The sequence below is a fragment of the Anthonomus grandis genome, chromosome 1, assembly GCF_022605725.1.
Source record: "Anthonomus grandis grandis chromosome 1, icAntGran1.3, whole genome shotgun sequence".
NCBI lineage: Eukaryota > Metazoa > Arthropoda > Insecta > Coleoptera > Curculionidae > Anthonomus > Anthonomus grandis.
In genome coordinates this window covers 18165113-18182630 of record NC_065546.1, presented here as the reverse complement: position 1 = coordinate 18182630, position 17518 = coordinate 18165113, and the positions used below count along the sequence as shown (strand labels likewise).

General features: G+C 30.9%; 1 protein-coding gene across 1 annotated transcript; it reads left to right on the top strand.

The window, feature by feature from the left end:
• The first annotated feature begins 479 nt into the window (after positions 1-479).
• On the top strand, positions 480-11125 carry LOC126735539 (V-type proton ATPase 21 kDa proteolipid subunit c''-like). The gene is made up of 3 exons (XM_050439581.1): positions 480-844; positions 9872-10075; positions 10439-11125. The coding sequence occupies exons 1-3, from the start codon at positions 595-597 to the stop codon at positions 10630-10632; spliced, it is 648 nt and encodes a 215-aa protein (XP_050295538.1). The 5' UTR covers positions 480-594; the 3' UTR covers positions 10633-11125.
• Positions 11126-17518: the final 6393 nt, after the last annotated feature.

Here is a 17518-nt window from a genome sequence, read left to right as displayed (position 1 = left end):
GCAGTTCGGGATATTGGCGCGATATTTAAATAGGACATAAATAAATACAGCGGAAATAAATATTTCTAGTAGCCGTAAGTAATCGTGGTTTATAGTCTAAACAAATTAGTTGCCTATTTTCGGGTATCGATTTTTTTAAATTCATACCTAACGAGTAACGAACGGTAAAAAAACATTACAATACGCTTTGTTTCTAATTTGCGACAATACGACCACTTTTTTAAACACATACTTTACATATAGGCAGAACCTATTTCCTTTTAAGATGGTATATTTTTATAATATAGAGACTATATTTTTCTCGTTAATTCTCATTCATCTGTGTGTACGTAGATACAGATATGAAAGTGGAATATGTATTAATAATTCTTAATAATAGAGGTAAAAACGTATTCTTACCTTAATCTCAAAAATTATCCAAAAGAGATGCCTTAAGCTGGGTGCATGCGTCCATGATTGTCCTATTTCTCGAATTGAGTATACTTACTGACATCTGTCAAAAACATCAAGCACCAAAGTGTAATTTAAAAAGAAAACAATACATTTGCATTATTTGCCTTATCTTTACTAAGAAAAAGGCACTGATCACGTAAAATGGCCACACAAATTAGCTTACGCAGCATTCTAGGGTTAACTTTTCTGGGACTTCTATCTGGAGTGTCTACCATATTGGGGCTGTATCATGTACTGACCAATAGAGGTGAAAGGGTGAGTTTTGGCTGGTTTTTGGAAAATACTTCGCCCCATATGTGGGCTGCTTTGGGGATAGGGCTCTCTGTATCATTAAGTGTGGTTGGAGCAGCTATTGGTATTCATACTGTGGGAGTAAGCATTGTTGGTGGAGGTGAGTTGGTTAATAATCTGCTTGATTAGTTGCATTAACTCCTTCCTAAAGTTGTCATAGTGTTTTCATTGCATGTATGAGTTTGATTCTAAAGCAGTTTTCATTTAAATTAAAGAAATTGATTATGTTAGTTTTTTAAAAACAATATTACATTCTGAATGTTAAAATTATTGCAATAAATATTGTTTTGGGAAGTGTTGTTAAAACCAAACAATGCAAATAAGAGCTCAAATCAATGATCATTTTCACCTGATAGGACTCAGTATTTGATATGATACATGATACTAGCTTATTGGTTTCTTTTTATTACAATTCTTTGCAAACTATTTTAGGTTGGATGTAAAAAATATGTTCCAATACTTTCCATGAGTTTGGTTAAGAGATTTTGCTTGTGTTTGCTGTGTTCAACAAAAGAAAATAAAACATTGTTTACAACAATAATTGTGTAGAACAGCTCAAAACTGTCTTGTGCTTAAAGTTTATTTTGAACAAGAAACAAATCTTGCAAAAAGTTGCTTTATTCTATAAAAAGATCATTATGTTCTCATTTACAAAGCTGTGGTTAAAAAAATTACAGTGTAGTGATTAAATAAAACAAAAAAAAAATTAAAATTACAGTAGAACATAGTATAAAAACATAAATGTAGTGTCTGGTCAACAATACAGCCAGATTCAATTCACAAAAAGTGAAAAAGTAAAACTCATATAAATAAAACAACAGATAAGTGACAAAAATCATCAAATATAAGGCAGTCTATAGTCAAAATTTATTCTAAAATAGACCATATGTACACTGTGTCCCACTTTGGATGAGATTGCATGGTACTCTGTCATTTTTTAAGATATAGCTTTGCAGGTTTTGCAACCCTGTATCACCTTTTTCCAAAACTTTTAAAGCCAGAAACAGAAATATTCCATCTCCTTTTGTTCCTGAAATACAGGACGAAAATGAAAATGTTCACTTTTGGAGAAGTTATTATTTCTCAGGACCTATATAAGATAGAAAAAAAATTAAAACTGCTTATAATAGATATTTCAGTGGCATATTTCAAAAAATTTTTTAGAGCACTGTTTTTAAGATTTAGGACAGACACACTTGGTAATTTTTAAATGGTATACCCTGTATATTTTAACATCAAATTTTTGCAATTTTTTTTGTGAATACATTAATGACAACCTAATCATTAATAAATTTTAGCCTCAAAAATCAGAAAAATCCATATTTATGTTTGTTTTTTAATAGTAGGCCATGAATTATCTCACACATGCATTTAATTATTACTTTTTTAAAATGCCATGTTATTTAAACCTATTTATTTAATATTATTTTAAACATACACTCAAAATAATACTCTCTAACATAAACTGAAATATATTGAAAAAAAATATATCGGTACAGATCTAGCATTAAAAGCTGTAATTATAACATTGACATTTTGTCTTATACATTTATTTATTTTATTTATTGCAATACTTCAAAAACACCACAAAATTGGTAATTACATGTAAAGTCCTAAGTTACAGATTAATTAAACCTTAAATTTAAAACAGAAGATAATATAGCTTAAAAAATTAAAATTATAATAAAAATAGAATATAAAACTAAAAACAATTAACAGAGATAAAAAAGAAACAAGAACAATCATGAAAGGGGTCTTAACTTGGTATAATTCCCAACTCAAATATAGTTAAATGAAAAATCACAGTAAAGCTTTCAAATCTTTTAAAGAAGTACTCAAAATGTCTATCCTAGCTTAAGTAAAAAATTCATTTAGAACAGGCATCATTCGATTGAATGGGGATAAGTTGTTATTTGGATCAACCTTAACAAATTTTTGATTATTTGAAAGCCTATGATTAATTTTTGGTACTTTAGACGAATATAATTGACCAAGTTACAGTCCTTATAGTTGAAGTTATTTAATATATTGTATAAAAATATCACAGCTTGTATCTTTCTTCTATCTAAAAGAGTTTTAAATGAAAAACTGTCCAGCATACTTTTATAAGACACTTGATATGGATAAAAGTTATTATTCAAAATATAAAGATAGAGCAGAAACCTTTTTTGGACTTTCTCTATTTGATCTATGTGCATAGATTCTATGGGCATCCATATTTAAGGTGAGATCTAACTATTGCATTATATAATCTTACTATTGTAGTGATTTTGAAGTGCTTGCTATTGCAAATAAGAAAACCCAATGCTTTAAATGCTTTTTTTATGATGGAGAAATTACTATTAAACTTTAAGTTAGACTGAAATGGAACATCCAGATGTTTAACCTCACTGATTTGACAAAGATCATAATTTCCAATACAATACTAGTTCAAGTGGTACTTCCCTGTGGTACCCTTGAGGTTGGTATAAATGTTTTCGAGCTTGTAGACCCAACCCTAACCCGCTGAACTCTATTCGTCAGATAGCACCTCAACAAGCAGCATGGATCCTCTGCAACTCCAAAGCCCACCAACCTTTCAAGCAGCAGTTCATGATCAACCTTATCAAATGCTTTCTCGCAGTCTGTATAAACTACATCCAATTGATATTTATTGGAAATAGCCTCGGCAGCAAATTCTGAAATTATTGAAAGATTAGTAATAGTAGATTTACTCCTTAGGAAACCATGCTGAAACTTTGACATTTTTGGCATTAAAATTCCGTTAAATTGTTACGAAGTAAGGTTTTAAATATTTTTGCTAATATGTTGATTCAACCATTGGCCTATAATTTTTATTTCCACTTTTAAATACAGGAGTTCATAATAGCATAACATATACATAAAGCACATACAGTTTCAATTCGCTTTAAGGCATTTAAAATTATAAAGGGTTACCTTTGTAAGTTTCTGATTGCTCCTTTGGTTGAGGCTGCGAGTTTATATTATTATGCCAATTTACATAAATTTTATTTTTTATGTATTACTGTACAAAGAGGTCTAAAATACTTAAATCCGGTGACCTCGGGGGCCAATCTGAAGAGGTGAGATTTTTGGGTGTGTACCTAGATCCCCAACTTAGTTGGGGACCACACTATAAGCATATTATTTCAAAGATCAATAGCAGCTGCGCTCTTATAAAAAGACTAAGCAAGAAGTGCACTAGAGGTGTTCAGAGCACAGAAAAGAATCATAAGATGCATATTTGGTATTCATCCCAGCGAGAGCTGTAAACCTTATTTTTCCCTTCTCACAGTTTTAACTGCCTCATCTCTTTACTTCTTACATCTGTTGATATTTGTTAGAAAACATCCTGAGTATTTTAACAGAAATATGGACAACTATTTTCAGGAAATGACCATAGAAACAAGGGGCAGAATGAACTCATAACATTTTTCTTTATCACAATAACCCAACATATAGGGCTCTAAAAGCTTATCACATATTGCCTGAGAATATTAAAAGTATGCAGAGTATTGCTGTGTTGTTTTTGCTGCTTTTCTACATGAATGTTAAGTTTAGTCAATTAGTGTTTTTGCTTATCTAATAAATTTATTTATTTTTTAAATTAGGCAGCATATATCCACTTCTGTTTGACGTTGCTTTGTGATTTTTATAATCATTTTGTTAGCAAATAAAGAATTATTTATTTATCTGATTGGCCTGTATGTGTCAATTCAGCGTCTACCAAAATGAGCACTTAAAAATTCTCTAATTACCCTTGAATTATAAGCGGGTGCTCCATCTTGCTGGAAATATATCTGATCTTGCTGTGCCAAAGGCATGTCCTCCAGCAACTCTGGCATATTATTTTCTAATATGTTTAGGTATCGTTGGGCAGTCAAGCTACCCTTAAATATTGTATATATAATTTTAGTGCTCAATACAAAACATGAAAAACTAAAACCAAATCGGCCTCAAAGCTGCCGTTCAAAAAATATGTTGGTCTTCTTGGTACCATTATCTTGTATTTTGTCTATTAAATATGCTGCTGCTGCTTATATGATATTTGTCAGATCATATTATCTTTCTTGCAAAATCCAGATCTTCGTTAGATTTGGTTAAAAACCAATAAGAAAATTCCAATCGTTTAAGTCAATTGTCAAAATGCAATTCTCGAACAATATTTACCTTATACAGTTTAAATTTGTTTTTTTTTTAATTTTTTTGCACTTTTGTTTTTGAAACTCTGGATTTCTTTACATGTTTAAATATAATTGCAGTGCTGCTTTAAGTTTTTTACTAGAAAGGTTTAAACATTTTATCATATCAACCTTTAAAAAGTTTTGAGTTATTCAGCCATCATTATTGATTTGTATTGACTCTGTGACTTAGTATCCATGAATGCAATCATGCATGTCTGAACAAATTCATGGCCTACTATTAAAAAAACAAATATAAATATGGATTCTTCTGATTTTTGAACCTTAAATTTACTAAAGATTAGGTTTTGATACATCAGTGTATTCAGAAAAAAAAGTGCAAAAATTTGACGTTAGAATATATATGGTGTTCCATTTAAAAAATACCAAGTTTGTGCCCAATCTTAAAAACAGTGCTCTAAAAACTTTTTTTAAATACAGAACTCACATAATATACTAATATCACAGAATTATAAAGCAAAAAACTCACCAAAAGAATAAGATGGATTCATAGCTAGTAGCCTAGCTCTTCAGTTTTATCTTAAAAAGTTTGATATTTTGGATATCCTTTAAGGTGGAGGTCAAATGGTTAAAAAATTTTATAGATATTATACCAAGTCCTTCTTGAACTTGTATTAACCAGGCTGTTGGTATGTATAGATTGTCTGATGTTCTTGTCGAGTACCTATTTATATTATCACACTTTTCAAGTCAATCCAAATTTTTAAAAACACAGCAGGAACAGTGTAATATATAGAGATTTACAACTGTTAGAATTCTTTCAGAGCTAAAAATAATATGGCAAGTTTCCCTAAAAGACAAATAAAACATTGTCTTGAGAATTATTTTTTGGCATAACTGCACCGTTATTACTGCATATTTTTAATGTTTCCTTATCAACATATTGCCTAAGTTGTAATATGGCAAAATTCCTACTACTCAATTTAAAGCATATAGTTTGAATGTGGTTGTTCCAAGATAAGTGCTGATCAATTGTAATTCCCTAAAAGTTGGTGAAATCTTTTTTTATAAGGCTTTAAGGCTAGCTAAAATTCCGCACAATTCTAGTTGGTGTAAAAACTAAAAAGTTGGTTTTTGTGCTATTGAGAGAAAGACCATTTCTATTACAGCATTCACCTATTATATCTTTCATATACTGATTACAATAGCAGAGGTATCATCAGCATGAAGTGTTAGGACAGGGTGTTCCGTTGATCAAGTTACAAACTTCTAGGGTAGATCGAAAATGTCAAAAAAAAAAGAAAAGTTCATATGAACAACCGGAAATGCTTCCGCAGGGAGCTAGAGCTCTTTTTGTTTTGTTTTTAATTAATTGGTCAGGATCTCTCATTTGATATATGAAATTTAATAGTGTAAGGGCTGTTATGTGTTAAATCCAACTTAACCAAAAGAACCCAACCCATACCATCCCATCTCTTTAATTTCAATTTATTTGTCGCATTCGCCTCATCAAGGAAGCATTTCATATTTCTTCTATCTACCCTAGAAGTTTGTAACATGACCAACGGAAGACTTTGTATAATTTCTGTTTGTAGTTAGGGGTAGATAATTTATAAAAACTAAAAAAGAAACTTAAGTTCAGTAAAAAAAGTTCCTCAAACTTCAATCTAGTGTCAATAAAAAAACTTATATCTATCTTTATTATCCAGTTGAATATCGTTCAGGGTTATGTCTGCAATGGAGCACTTAAATGACAAAATATTGGTCTTGGAGATATTAAAGACCAACCTATTACTGTTGCACCATTTGTCCCTAAATTCACAATAAATGTTTGCACATTATTCCCTACTAGAACAATTAATCAGGGACCTTAAAATATCTAAGTCTTTACCAAGCCATAGAATTGATGTATCATTGGCAAATAAGGTAAATAGTCCTTTTATGTTTAAAGAAGCGAGGAACTCCATGCTCAGTGTTCTGTTTCGCTGAAAAACCATTAATTCCCTTAAACTGTTTTAGTTAGGTAGGATTGCAGCCACTTGGTGTACATCTAAAGCTGTAACGTGAGAGTTTCTGCAGCAATATTTCCAGATATAAGCAATCAAACGCCTCTCAAAAGACGCAAACCACTTTTGCAAGTTTAATATTGCATCGAATGTATTTTTCTTATTCTCAAATCCAAACTAAGTAACACTTAATAGTTTGTATTTTTCAAGAAAATTGATAATACATGATTTAAACAGCAAATTTTTTCAGCAACTTTCGATCGAAGTTGTAAGAAGTGAAATAGGAGGATAACATGATGGATTCCCACCCTTAAACAAAGGCTTTACCTACTAGAGTAAATTTCTAGCTAGAGTATATTTCAAGGAACACCTAATCTGGCAGCCTGTAAAGCACTCTTAATGAAATATTGCCAATATCCGACGAATTCTTATTTTATATTCGCCTAAATATGCATTTCATTTGCATCTGTGTGAATCATGCTAAACGAGTCTCTGACCGATGTATTAGTTAGGTAACTCATAGGATTAATCTGAGAAGAAATTTAGGACGTCGACTTTTCAGCAGTTGAGCAGTACAAATCATTAAAGGTATTCATATTGATATCAAGATCACCACGATGAGATGACTGGCTCCTTTTAAATCATTCACTATATTCCAGATTTTTTTAGGTTTATTTCCTGCCTTAGTAATTTTATCATCAAAATAATGATGTTTTGCAATCTTAATTACTTTACAGTATATTGATTTGTATTTATTAAAGTATGAAACCAAGATCAAAATTAACAAAAAACTTTATGAGTGTGTGCAAATATAGCAGATTTTTTAAAGCGATTTTCAACCCTTTGATTACCCAGGGTTATTCACTTTTAACTTTAACATTGCTAACAGCACAATTGTTCCCAAAAAGGTCAGCCATTTTTTTGTTATAATGACCCCGAGGCTCAGGTGATTCAATTATTAATGCCCATTGAGTTTCCTGGCATTCGTGTAAAAAGCTGTTAAAGTTCGCCCTGCTGTAAATCTTTTTATCTTTTCGTTTAATTTAAGTTATAGAAACATTTCATAGAAATTTAAGAAAAAATAGCCAATTAAAGTGTTTGTAATGGCAGTAATTTATATTTAGATCTCCTTTTAGTAAAATTTTTTACATCAGTGAAAATTGAGATAGCAGGGTTTTTAGGTAACATAACATTTAGTTCTTTATCATAAATTATTAAAAATTCAAATTCACCTTCTACTAACATATGATCAGAATTGGAAATGTTTGTAAACTTAGAAAGTTCAATGTGACCTCTAAAAAAATTACCGAAGAAGAAAGAAATAACTGTGATAGTCCTACATCAGAGCAACAATTTCCAACCCCTGGATCTTTGAAGGAAAGATGTCCGTTGACCCTTGTCTCTATATAGGTTAAGTTTCTCTGTCGATCAATGGAGGAAAACAAAAGAAAAAAGCAAAACAAATAAAAAACTTCATTAAAAATAATAATACTTTTAGATTCATAATTAGTGACTCTAACCATTGATTTTGTCACCTGGTAATACCTAGTATATGACTCTTCATGAAATACTTTGAGTTGAATGCAAAAAATATGTTTTTTTTGTTCCAATACATACATGATTGATAATGTATTTGCTCTGTTCGACAAAAGAAAATAAAACATTGAAAATTTTGTAGAACAACTCAATAACTGTCTTTTGTCCATTAAAGTTTCTTTTGAACAACAAACAAATAAGAAACTTCATCAAAAATATTAATACTTTTAGATTTTTGACGATTAGTCACTAGGTATGATGTCACTAGTAACACTAATTATTGTTTTCAACATAAAATGGCTAACGTGCATTTCTTAAGCTTATTTCCTCTAAGTAGTAACAGATTTAATAATTTAAAAAAAAGCTAAGGTCAATGGTTATAATGATAAGATTATTGATAAGTTGATTCTGAAAATAAAGTATTAAGATTCATTGTAACCATTGTGATAAGAAATAATACACAGGGCAAACAAGAAGATCGATTAATGTCAGATTTAAAGAATATGTAGCTCATGTGAAATATATAAGAGTTGAATTAAAAAGTCAAGTTTGGTTGAACATGTTAAGTTACATTTTTCTAGTCTGAAAGTAAAACACAACCAAGATACAGGGTGATAGACTTAATGTAACTTTTCTGTATATTTTATCGTTGTTTCAATATTGTACAATACAAATTCAAGTAATTTATTACCATGCGTACTATATTACAAAAATGTGTGTTTAAGCTCATGTTGCAGTGCGCACTGTCCTGTCTTGAGAATTCTCTTGTCACTTTTCCCCTGCTGGCACATGAAATGGCAGCACGAATTACATATTTAAGTATTTGTACTGCGTATTTCTGTAATTTCTGGATCGCATTTTCTTCAATTTTAATTTCACTGTTATTTATGGTGAGTATCTTTTGTTACAAAAAACTTGCATCATGTCATACTACAAATTGACCTCGATATTTTTGACCAGCTTATTATGAATTTGGAATAAGGACTTTTCCAAGTCCACAGTATTAACCAAGGCATTCTTTCGTAAATGTTTAATGTAAAAATATAATTTGGTACTATTTAAGGTTCCAGACCAAATAATCAACAGTATGCAGAAGGGATTTAAAAAATTAGTGTTGGTTTCGTTTCCTGATATATTTTTACAAGTATGTCCTAGGTTTTTAAATATATGTGTGACTAATATTGCTATCTGTAATTACATTTTTTTATCTTCTTTTTTGCTTATATCGTCTTTTATCTGAGGGAATCCTGAATTAGGGGACGAAACGTGATGCTTTTGTAAATGTAAAATATACCTACCATTCGACGTGGTTGTATTTTTTGAAAACTTTCTGCATATATAGGCTCTGCAAGATAAATATACATAAAAAAATATATAATTATTATGTAGGTATTCCTATTATGGCCTAGTCCCTTGTAAACTAATATCTTCAAATTTGTTTAGGGGTGAAAGCACCAAGGATTAAAACTAAGAACCTCATATCAGTTATTTTCTGTGAAGCCGTAGCCATCTATGGACTGATTACTGCCATTGTACTCTCTGGCTACTTGGATAATTTCACATGGGATTTGGTGGTCAAGAATGATGATCTGAAGAGCAAAAATTGGCTTGCAGGTTATCTCTTGTTTGGAGCGGGTCTTTCTGTAGGTAAGAAATAATTCTATACAGTTTTTTCATTATTAAAATGTAAGATGTTCATTTTAACATATATCTAACCCCATTAAATTTTCAAAGGACAATTAGATTTTGCAAATAACTAAGGTGTACACAGACCTGAAATTCTGCAATAGGTTTTAAATTTTTCCACGGGGCTGCTTTTATTATAACACGCAATTTTAAATCGAATTTAAAGGCTCTGCAAACTAAATTAACCGAATATAATGCTTAAAACCATCTTTTTCTATAAAATAATCAATTTGTAAAAAATCCAATTTGAGTTAATTCATTATCTCTTTTCAATAATTTACGTTTTTAAGAATTACATTATCTACAATTAATTTTCTCTTTTAGGTGTTGTAAATCTTTTATGCGGCGTATGTGTTGGAATTGTGGGCAGCGGTGCTGCATTGGCAGACGCCGCAAATGCGGCCCTTTTCGTGAAAATTCTAATCATAGAAATCTTCGCGAGTGCTATTGGATTATTTGGGCTTATTGTGGGCATTTTCATGGTCTCTAAAGTCCAAATGGGTGACAAAGTTCACTAAATTCCATATTAGACTGTTATTGTGACATTTGCTAGCATTTTATTAGTTTATAGGTAACATTTAACAAGTGTACATATTCTTATATATAGTTTTAAAGCTTGCAAGAAATTTTAGCAGCTATTTAGAAAAGATCAACTTGTACTTTCTAGTAGCATGATTTTTTTGCTGTGATGTTCCTTATAATTTGCTATTTATATTTACAAAAGGGTTTAGTCATATATTTGGTAGATCTCATAAAAATATAGGGAGTATGTTGAAATTAACGTAAATTAATTTATATTCAGGTCGTTAATAATAAGTACTTTAGGTGTATTTTAAGGGAGGTGTTCTTGAATAATTCTTGGATAAATGGAAGACAAAAAGTTCATATTTTATTAATGTAAGTCTGCAAGAGGTTTATAACTAAAAAATAATCAAATTCAGATTTTTGTGATTGAAAGATTACGTTCATAAAAAGATCGTTTAAAAAAAACTGTTTTAAAAAGAAAACATTAAAACATTTTTACTAAGAGGGCTCCCAGATATTAACTTTTTTTAAACAAAATATATGATACTTTATTCTTTTATCAAGAATTAATTTTTTTTGTAGGTATCAATTATCCATTTTTTTTATCATTATATCAATTATTTTTTTGAATGCAAAAAATATGGTATCTTTTTTTATCCTAAGTAATGATTTTCTCCCTCTGTATTTCATTACACTGATGCAGATCGTTATATCAACTTTTTGCCTTAAAATCAATTAAGGAATCCCCTTAAAATATGCTCATTTTAATGATAGTAAAGTTATACTAACACTGTCTGAGATAGTTATACATTTAATCTACCACAGAAGTATTATGTTTCTCACTTTTCCTACAATGCATTAATTTTTCACACAATTTGAGGTTCATCCTATGATTATTAACTGATACTAATCTATAGTTCGTTTCACTATTTTAAATATATTTTTTTATTACCAAACGATTTAATTTAGTAGTGAGTTAAGGTAATCATTTTTCATAAGTTTTTGCCTGGACTAATAATACCAGGATTAAAATGGGCTACTATAACAATAATAAAGGGAGAAAAAATTAGTATTAGAAACTCAGGTGGCAAATAGTCGAGGTATTTTCCTAATGGAAAAATAATCTTTCTCACTAGAACTATGCATTTTGATGTATACACAGGCAAATTTTTAAATAATTTGTATTGTGTATGGCATTTAAATAAACAATTACAGTGAAACTTCTTTAACTCGAATCTTCAAGGGACAGACTAAAAAATTCGACTTATGGAAAAATCGACTTACAGAAAAAAACGCCTAATTAAGGGGTTATTGTTTATTAGTACCAAAAAAAGTATTTTCTTCGTATAAAACTAAAATTTTGTATGTTGTATGTGTTACATAATATGTATGCATATCAATATGTTTATACATTTTTTTTAAAGAAGTCAGTTATTTTTTTTTGTGTGAAATTGGTCCATTTTTCCTTATCTATAAAATCTTCTAATAAATTTAAAGAATTGTGTGTTTCATATGGAATATTTTCTCTGGATAAAATGAAACATCTTATCTTTTCAATAGCAGAAATCGTCTTGTCAATTGTAGGCGTCGGAACAGTCTCACCTTCGCTTTGGCCATCATCTTCATTTTCTTCAGGGTCTGAAACAATACAAAACAATTCTTACAATCTAAAAAGGCATAATCTAGACTAGCCTACCTTTTTTATTTGGAACAAGATTTTCTATTACGCTTTCTAGGATCTCTTCATCAGTTGGAAAACCTGTTGTTTGTACATTATCATCAATCGTCACATAGTCTTCAAATGAAACATCACTCATGCTTATAGCCCTTCTGTATGAGGTCCACAGGGTTTTGAATTCAGATAATGGAACAAGGTCATCCTCGTCCCAGGTATCAGCATCTTGTTGAACTTTATCTTTAACAAATCCTGCTTTTCTAAAGCAATTAGCAATGGTTTGTTCTTTTACGTCCAGAGTCCACGTTTTATTAAGATCTTGAATTGCGTCAAGTAACGTCACAGTTGTAGGAGTTGCCACTTCCATATGGGCTAAAACTTTCATAACAATCCGCTTCCTATAATGTTGCTTCAAATTTTTTATAATTCCTTGATCCATGGGTTCTAAGATTGGGGTAAGGTTAGGCGGAAAATATTCAAGTTTAATATTTTTTAACTTAGATTCAACAGACTTGGGATGTGCAGGACAATTATCAACGATTAGTAAAACTTTTCTTCTTTGGGCTGCAAATTTCTTATCAAGCTTTAAAAGCCATTTTTCATAAATCTCACTTGTCATCCATGCTTTTTTATTAAACTCATAGTCCACTGCAAATGATTTAATACCCTTAAAACAACGTGGATTCTTTGACTTACCAATGATTAGCAACCTAAGCTTTTCAGTCCCACTCATATTACTTCCAACCATAACTGTAATTCGTTCCTTGCTGTTTTTGCCTTTATTGTGCTTTTATGCTATTTTTGTCCTTTAAATGCTAGTGTTTTGTTGGGTAAACATTTAAAGAAAACTCCTGTTTCATCAGCATTAAAAATGTCATCCTTATCATATTGACCGATCAGAGTGGGCAATACATTCTTTTGCCATTCTTCACAAGACGCCAAATCTGCAGAAGCACTTTCACCACATAAAGACATTTGAACGATGTTATGCCTAGTTTTAAACTTATCTAACCATCCTATGCTAGCTGCAAAATCGTCCCGCCCTAAAGCAGTTGCAAACTCCTTAGCTTTTTCACTTATAAAAGTTCCAGATAGAGGGAGATTTTTATTTCGTGCCGTAGTAACCCACTTAAGCATTGCTTCATCAATATCTTCATTCACACAAGGTGTAAGCCTTCTCCTCTTACAGTTTGAAGCGTAATCATCTTTTTTTTCCAAAAGTCTATCCTTGTTTTTTAGGATCGTTGACAGAGTATTGGGTGGTATCCAGTGGCGAAGCGTGAACTTTTCTTTCGGGTAGACAAACAATGAAAATTGTTAATTAGAAAAAAATGTGTATTCAATATTATTCACTTTAATAAAATAGGGAATGAAAGCGCATGAAATATTAACTCAAAGAGAAAAATATGTAGTGATATAAAAAAGAAAAAATAATTACTACTAGCAAAAAAAGATAGATAGATAAAAATAAATACTACTTACAAAAAAAAAACACAACATAGGTCTAACCATATAAGTTATGGTTTAAAATAATATATTTAAATCCATTATTTTAAAATTAATTAAAGACAAATAAAAACACAACTAAAATACAATTGCCAATATCAAACAGTCGTTCATAAGTAACCCCTAAAATATCCACTAAAAAAATCTTCTCTATATACACAAAAATAAAAATACTAATTATTAAATTACAATAGCACGCGCCCGCACCAAATACCAAATACAGATTCATCAAAAAACAAAACTGAAGATGTATTGCGGCCGACCAGATCAAGCGTATCCATAAACAATAACCCTCAAGAGCATAATAAAATAGCTGGTCGACTTCGATAGACAAAAGCTCGAATGTCTTTCCCGCGAGTAAATTTCGCAGACGTAATAGACTGAATACTGATGCGGCCGGACCTCTGTCGCCTGCTTGATGCGTATTTCGTTCGATTAGATGCTCCAAATTTCGGAAGCCAAATATCAATGTGTCTTCCTGGGGCTCGTATACATTAATTGGGTGTCAGCCCTGCATTTTTATTTTAATTGGTGCGTCAGGCGGGGCGCGCCTTAGATATTATAGATAGATATTATAGCCGTTTAGATACTATATAATAATGGTAAGGAGAGCGACTACGTTCTGTGTTAATTTTTTTTAAAATTTTAATTCAACAATTACATGAAATAATTACGTAATAAATTAATGACAAATGACTGGATAATTTTGGGTAGACAGTGTCTACCTTGTCTACCCGTACGCTTCGCCACTGGTGGTATCCCAAACTGTTCGGCAATATCCTTCTTTTTCTTTTCACCTTTTTCCACTTCAGCAATTAATTTCAATTTCTCACATAATGGTAAGCACTTTAAATTTCTCTTAGCCATAATTATTTTTAATAAAAACAAATTGTCTTAATTCGCATACGCACCAAAAAACTGTAACCACAAAACCGCCACGTCGCGATGAGAGCCTTTTTCCGTTTGAACTAATAAAAATGACGCAATAGCAAATCCATGTAACAAACAGATTTTTTCCTAGAAAAATGTCTGTACTTCCCCGCAAAATTCGAGTTAGCCATCGGCAATGCGTTAAACGTTATTTCGACTTATAGAAAAATTCGAGATAGAGAAATTCGACTTATAGAGATAAAATATCATATAAACTTGATGATACCTTTTTTGGTAGTATAAAATATTCGAATTAAGGAATATTTCGAGATAAAGAAGTTCGAATTAAAGGAGTTTTACTGTATTCCTAAATAACATAACTAAAATAATATTCTTTATTGTAAAAAAAAATATAAGCAGCGTCTAAAACTCACTCATCAAACTCTTCGGCTGACGTAGAGTTACAAACAGAAGTTCCTGTTTGTCCTGATATGATTTACAATGGTGGTTTCCAACGGGTCTATAAAAAAATTTACTGCTCTAGTTTATTAATTTATTGCTTTTAAGTTTATGCCATATCCCTAAAAACTTCCTTTTTAAATTCTCGAGTCCGCAAAAAATGTGAGCTAATTTTGAAAGGTATTCAAATTCAACATTCTAGCCAGATGGCGATTCTTGTATTACATCAATTTACTAAAATAATTCTTAATACAATTAACATTTCTTTTTGGTTTTACAACGCTATTTGGAGCTTTTAATGGTATCTTATTAAGTAGAACTGCAACACAAAACTTTAAAGCAAAGGAGGTTCCCAGTTCATAAATCAAAAGGTTTGAAAGAGGTGAAATACAGTAGGCTCGCGTTAATGTGAACTCAACAAATTTCGACTTAGTTCGCATTACTGAAATGTTCACATTTTTGAGATTATATTAAAAATAGCTAAAATTAAAATTATATCTTTTAGTGTAATAATGTCCTTTATGTCGACATAGTTTTGATTGGCCCATTGTGTGACAATTTTCAAGGCTGCAAGAGCCTCCAAATGCGTAACTTTTTTTTTCTTTAAAAGTTAATATCTCGCAGTCACTATCTTTTGAATCATTGCTATCGATATTTTCCTCCAGAATACAGACGCAGTATTCCATTCCTCAATGTCTTTGGGATTATACTCAATCTAAAAACAATCATATCTCAATGAAATTCTAAAACTGTTACAGACTTTCTTCTTTTAATTTCCAAAAATCGAAAATTAAAAGGAGTAACTAGCACTAAATAATACCTGTTCAATTGTTTGAAGCAATGTAATGGTTTCATTAACTGCAGCTGCTCTAACATCATTTTCCCACATCTCTTTTAGTCGAGCTAAAGGTAGGTCATCCTCCTCCAAATTTTTTCCCAAAATATTATTTCAACATTTTGAAATTACTGAAGGCTCTATTTTTTGCCAGGCCATATACAATTGCATAATAGCATCTCTTAAAGTTATAACTTTTAGGGCCTCAGCTACTCCTTGATCCTTTGATACAATTGAACTTAATAGGCCTTTTCTGTAAAATAGTTTGGTTATTCGCAAAACATTTTGGTCTAATGGTTGAATTGGTGTAACATTTGGGGGCATGTAGACAACAAAAATGTGTCCATCAGAATTTTTTAATTCTTCTGCCGGTGGTTGCGAAGGGGCATTGTCTAACAGGAGAACGGCTTTTCACCTGGACAACTTTTCACCTGCAATTTTAAGTAGCCTTATACCATATCGCCATTTAAATTTTTGAAGCCATCCATCGCTTGCATTAAATTTATCGTTGAGTTTTAACTTATTATGTAAATCTAGAGCCTTTTCTTTAAGCATATCACCCGTAACTTGCAAATTTCGTTCACGCTGTTTGGTAAACCATTTATACAGCAAAGTTTCCATCTTGGGGTTTTCTGCACTTTTTAAAGTGCATTTTTTTATTTTATTAGGTCTTAAACTCTCTCCAACAACTTTTAGAATTTTTTCTTCTTTATTTTTAGTTGCACAATTAGTTGATTTTGCTATTTGATATTTCTTTGCTAGTGCAGTAACACTCATACCATTTTTGTGCTCTTCCAAAATTTTTGATTTCTCATAAAGAGTTAAACACTTCTTATTAATTTTAACCATTTTAAAAGGCCACTGTGCAAGATGCGACACTCTCTCTTATCTAGTAATCAACTAAATGACCAAACAACGTTCCAAATGCGTAAACCCAATATCCACTAACAAGCCTAGACAAGTCTACACAGGATTACTAAAGATTTCTTAAAATTCACATTATCGAAATATGGGTTTGTTTACACTATAACATAGAAAAATATTGGTGTTTACATTAATAAGTTGTTCATAAAATCTTAAGTTCACATTACCGCGAGTATACTGTAATACTGTTGAGAAAAAGAACCATTTATATTAAACAATTTACTTCAGGCATAATAATTTTTTTATGTACCCAGAATCTGAGGTTTTATTTATAGACCTCTGAGCTCGTTTTTTTCCTCTCTTCTTTCCAATATCCTAGCTAGCTTTATATTTCCTATGATTGGAAAGACCGAAAAATCTATTTATTGAATAAAAAAACCTAATTTGAGTTTTAAGATCTGTTAGTGAATTAATATACAAAATAAAGAGTAATTGGCCCAGTACGGTTCCTTGAGGAATCCCATTCTCCACTTTCAGGGGATCACTCAAAATATTTTCTATTTTTAAAAATTGTTGTCTGTTAAATAATTTCTTAAAAAGTTTAACACCGTGCCCCTTATGCCGGACCTGGACAACATGCGGCACGGTATCAAAGGCCTTTGCCAGATCT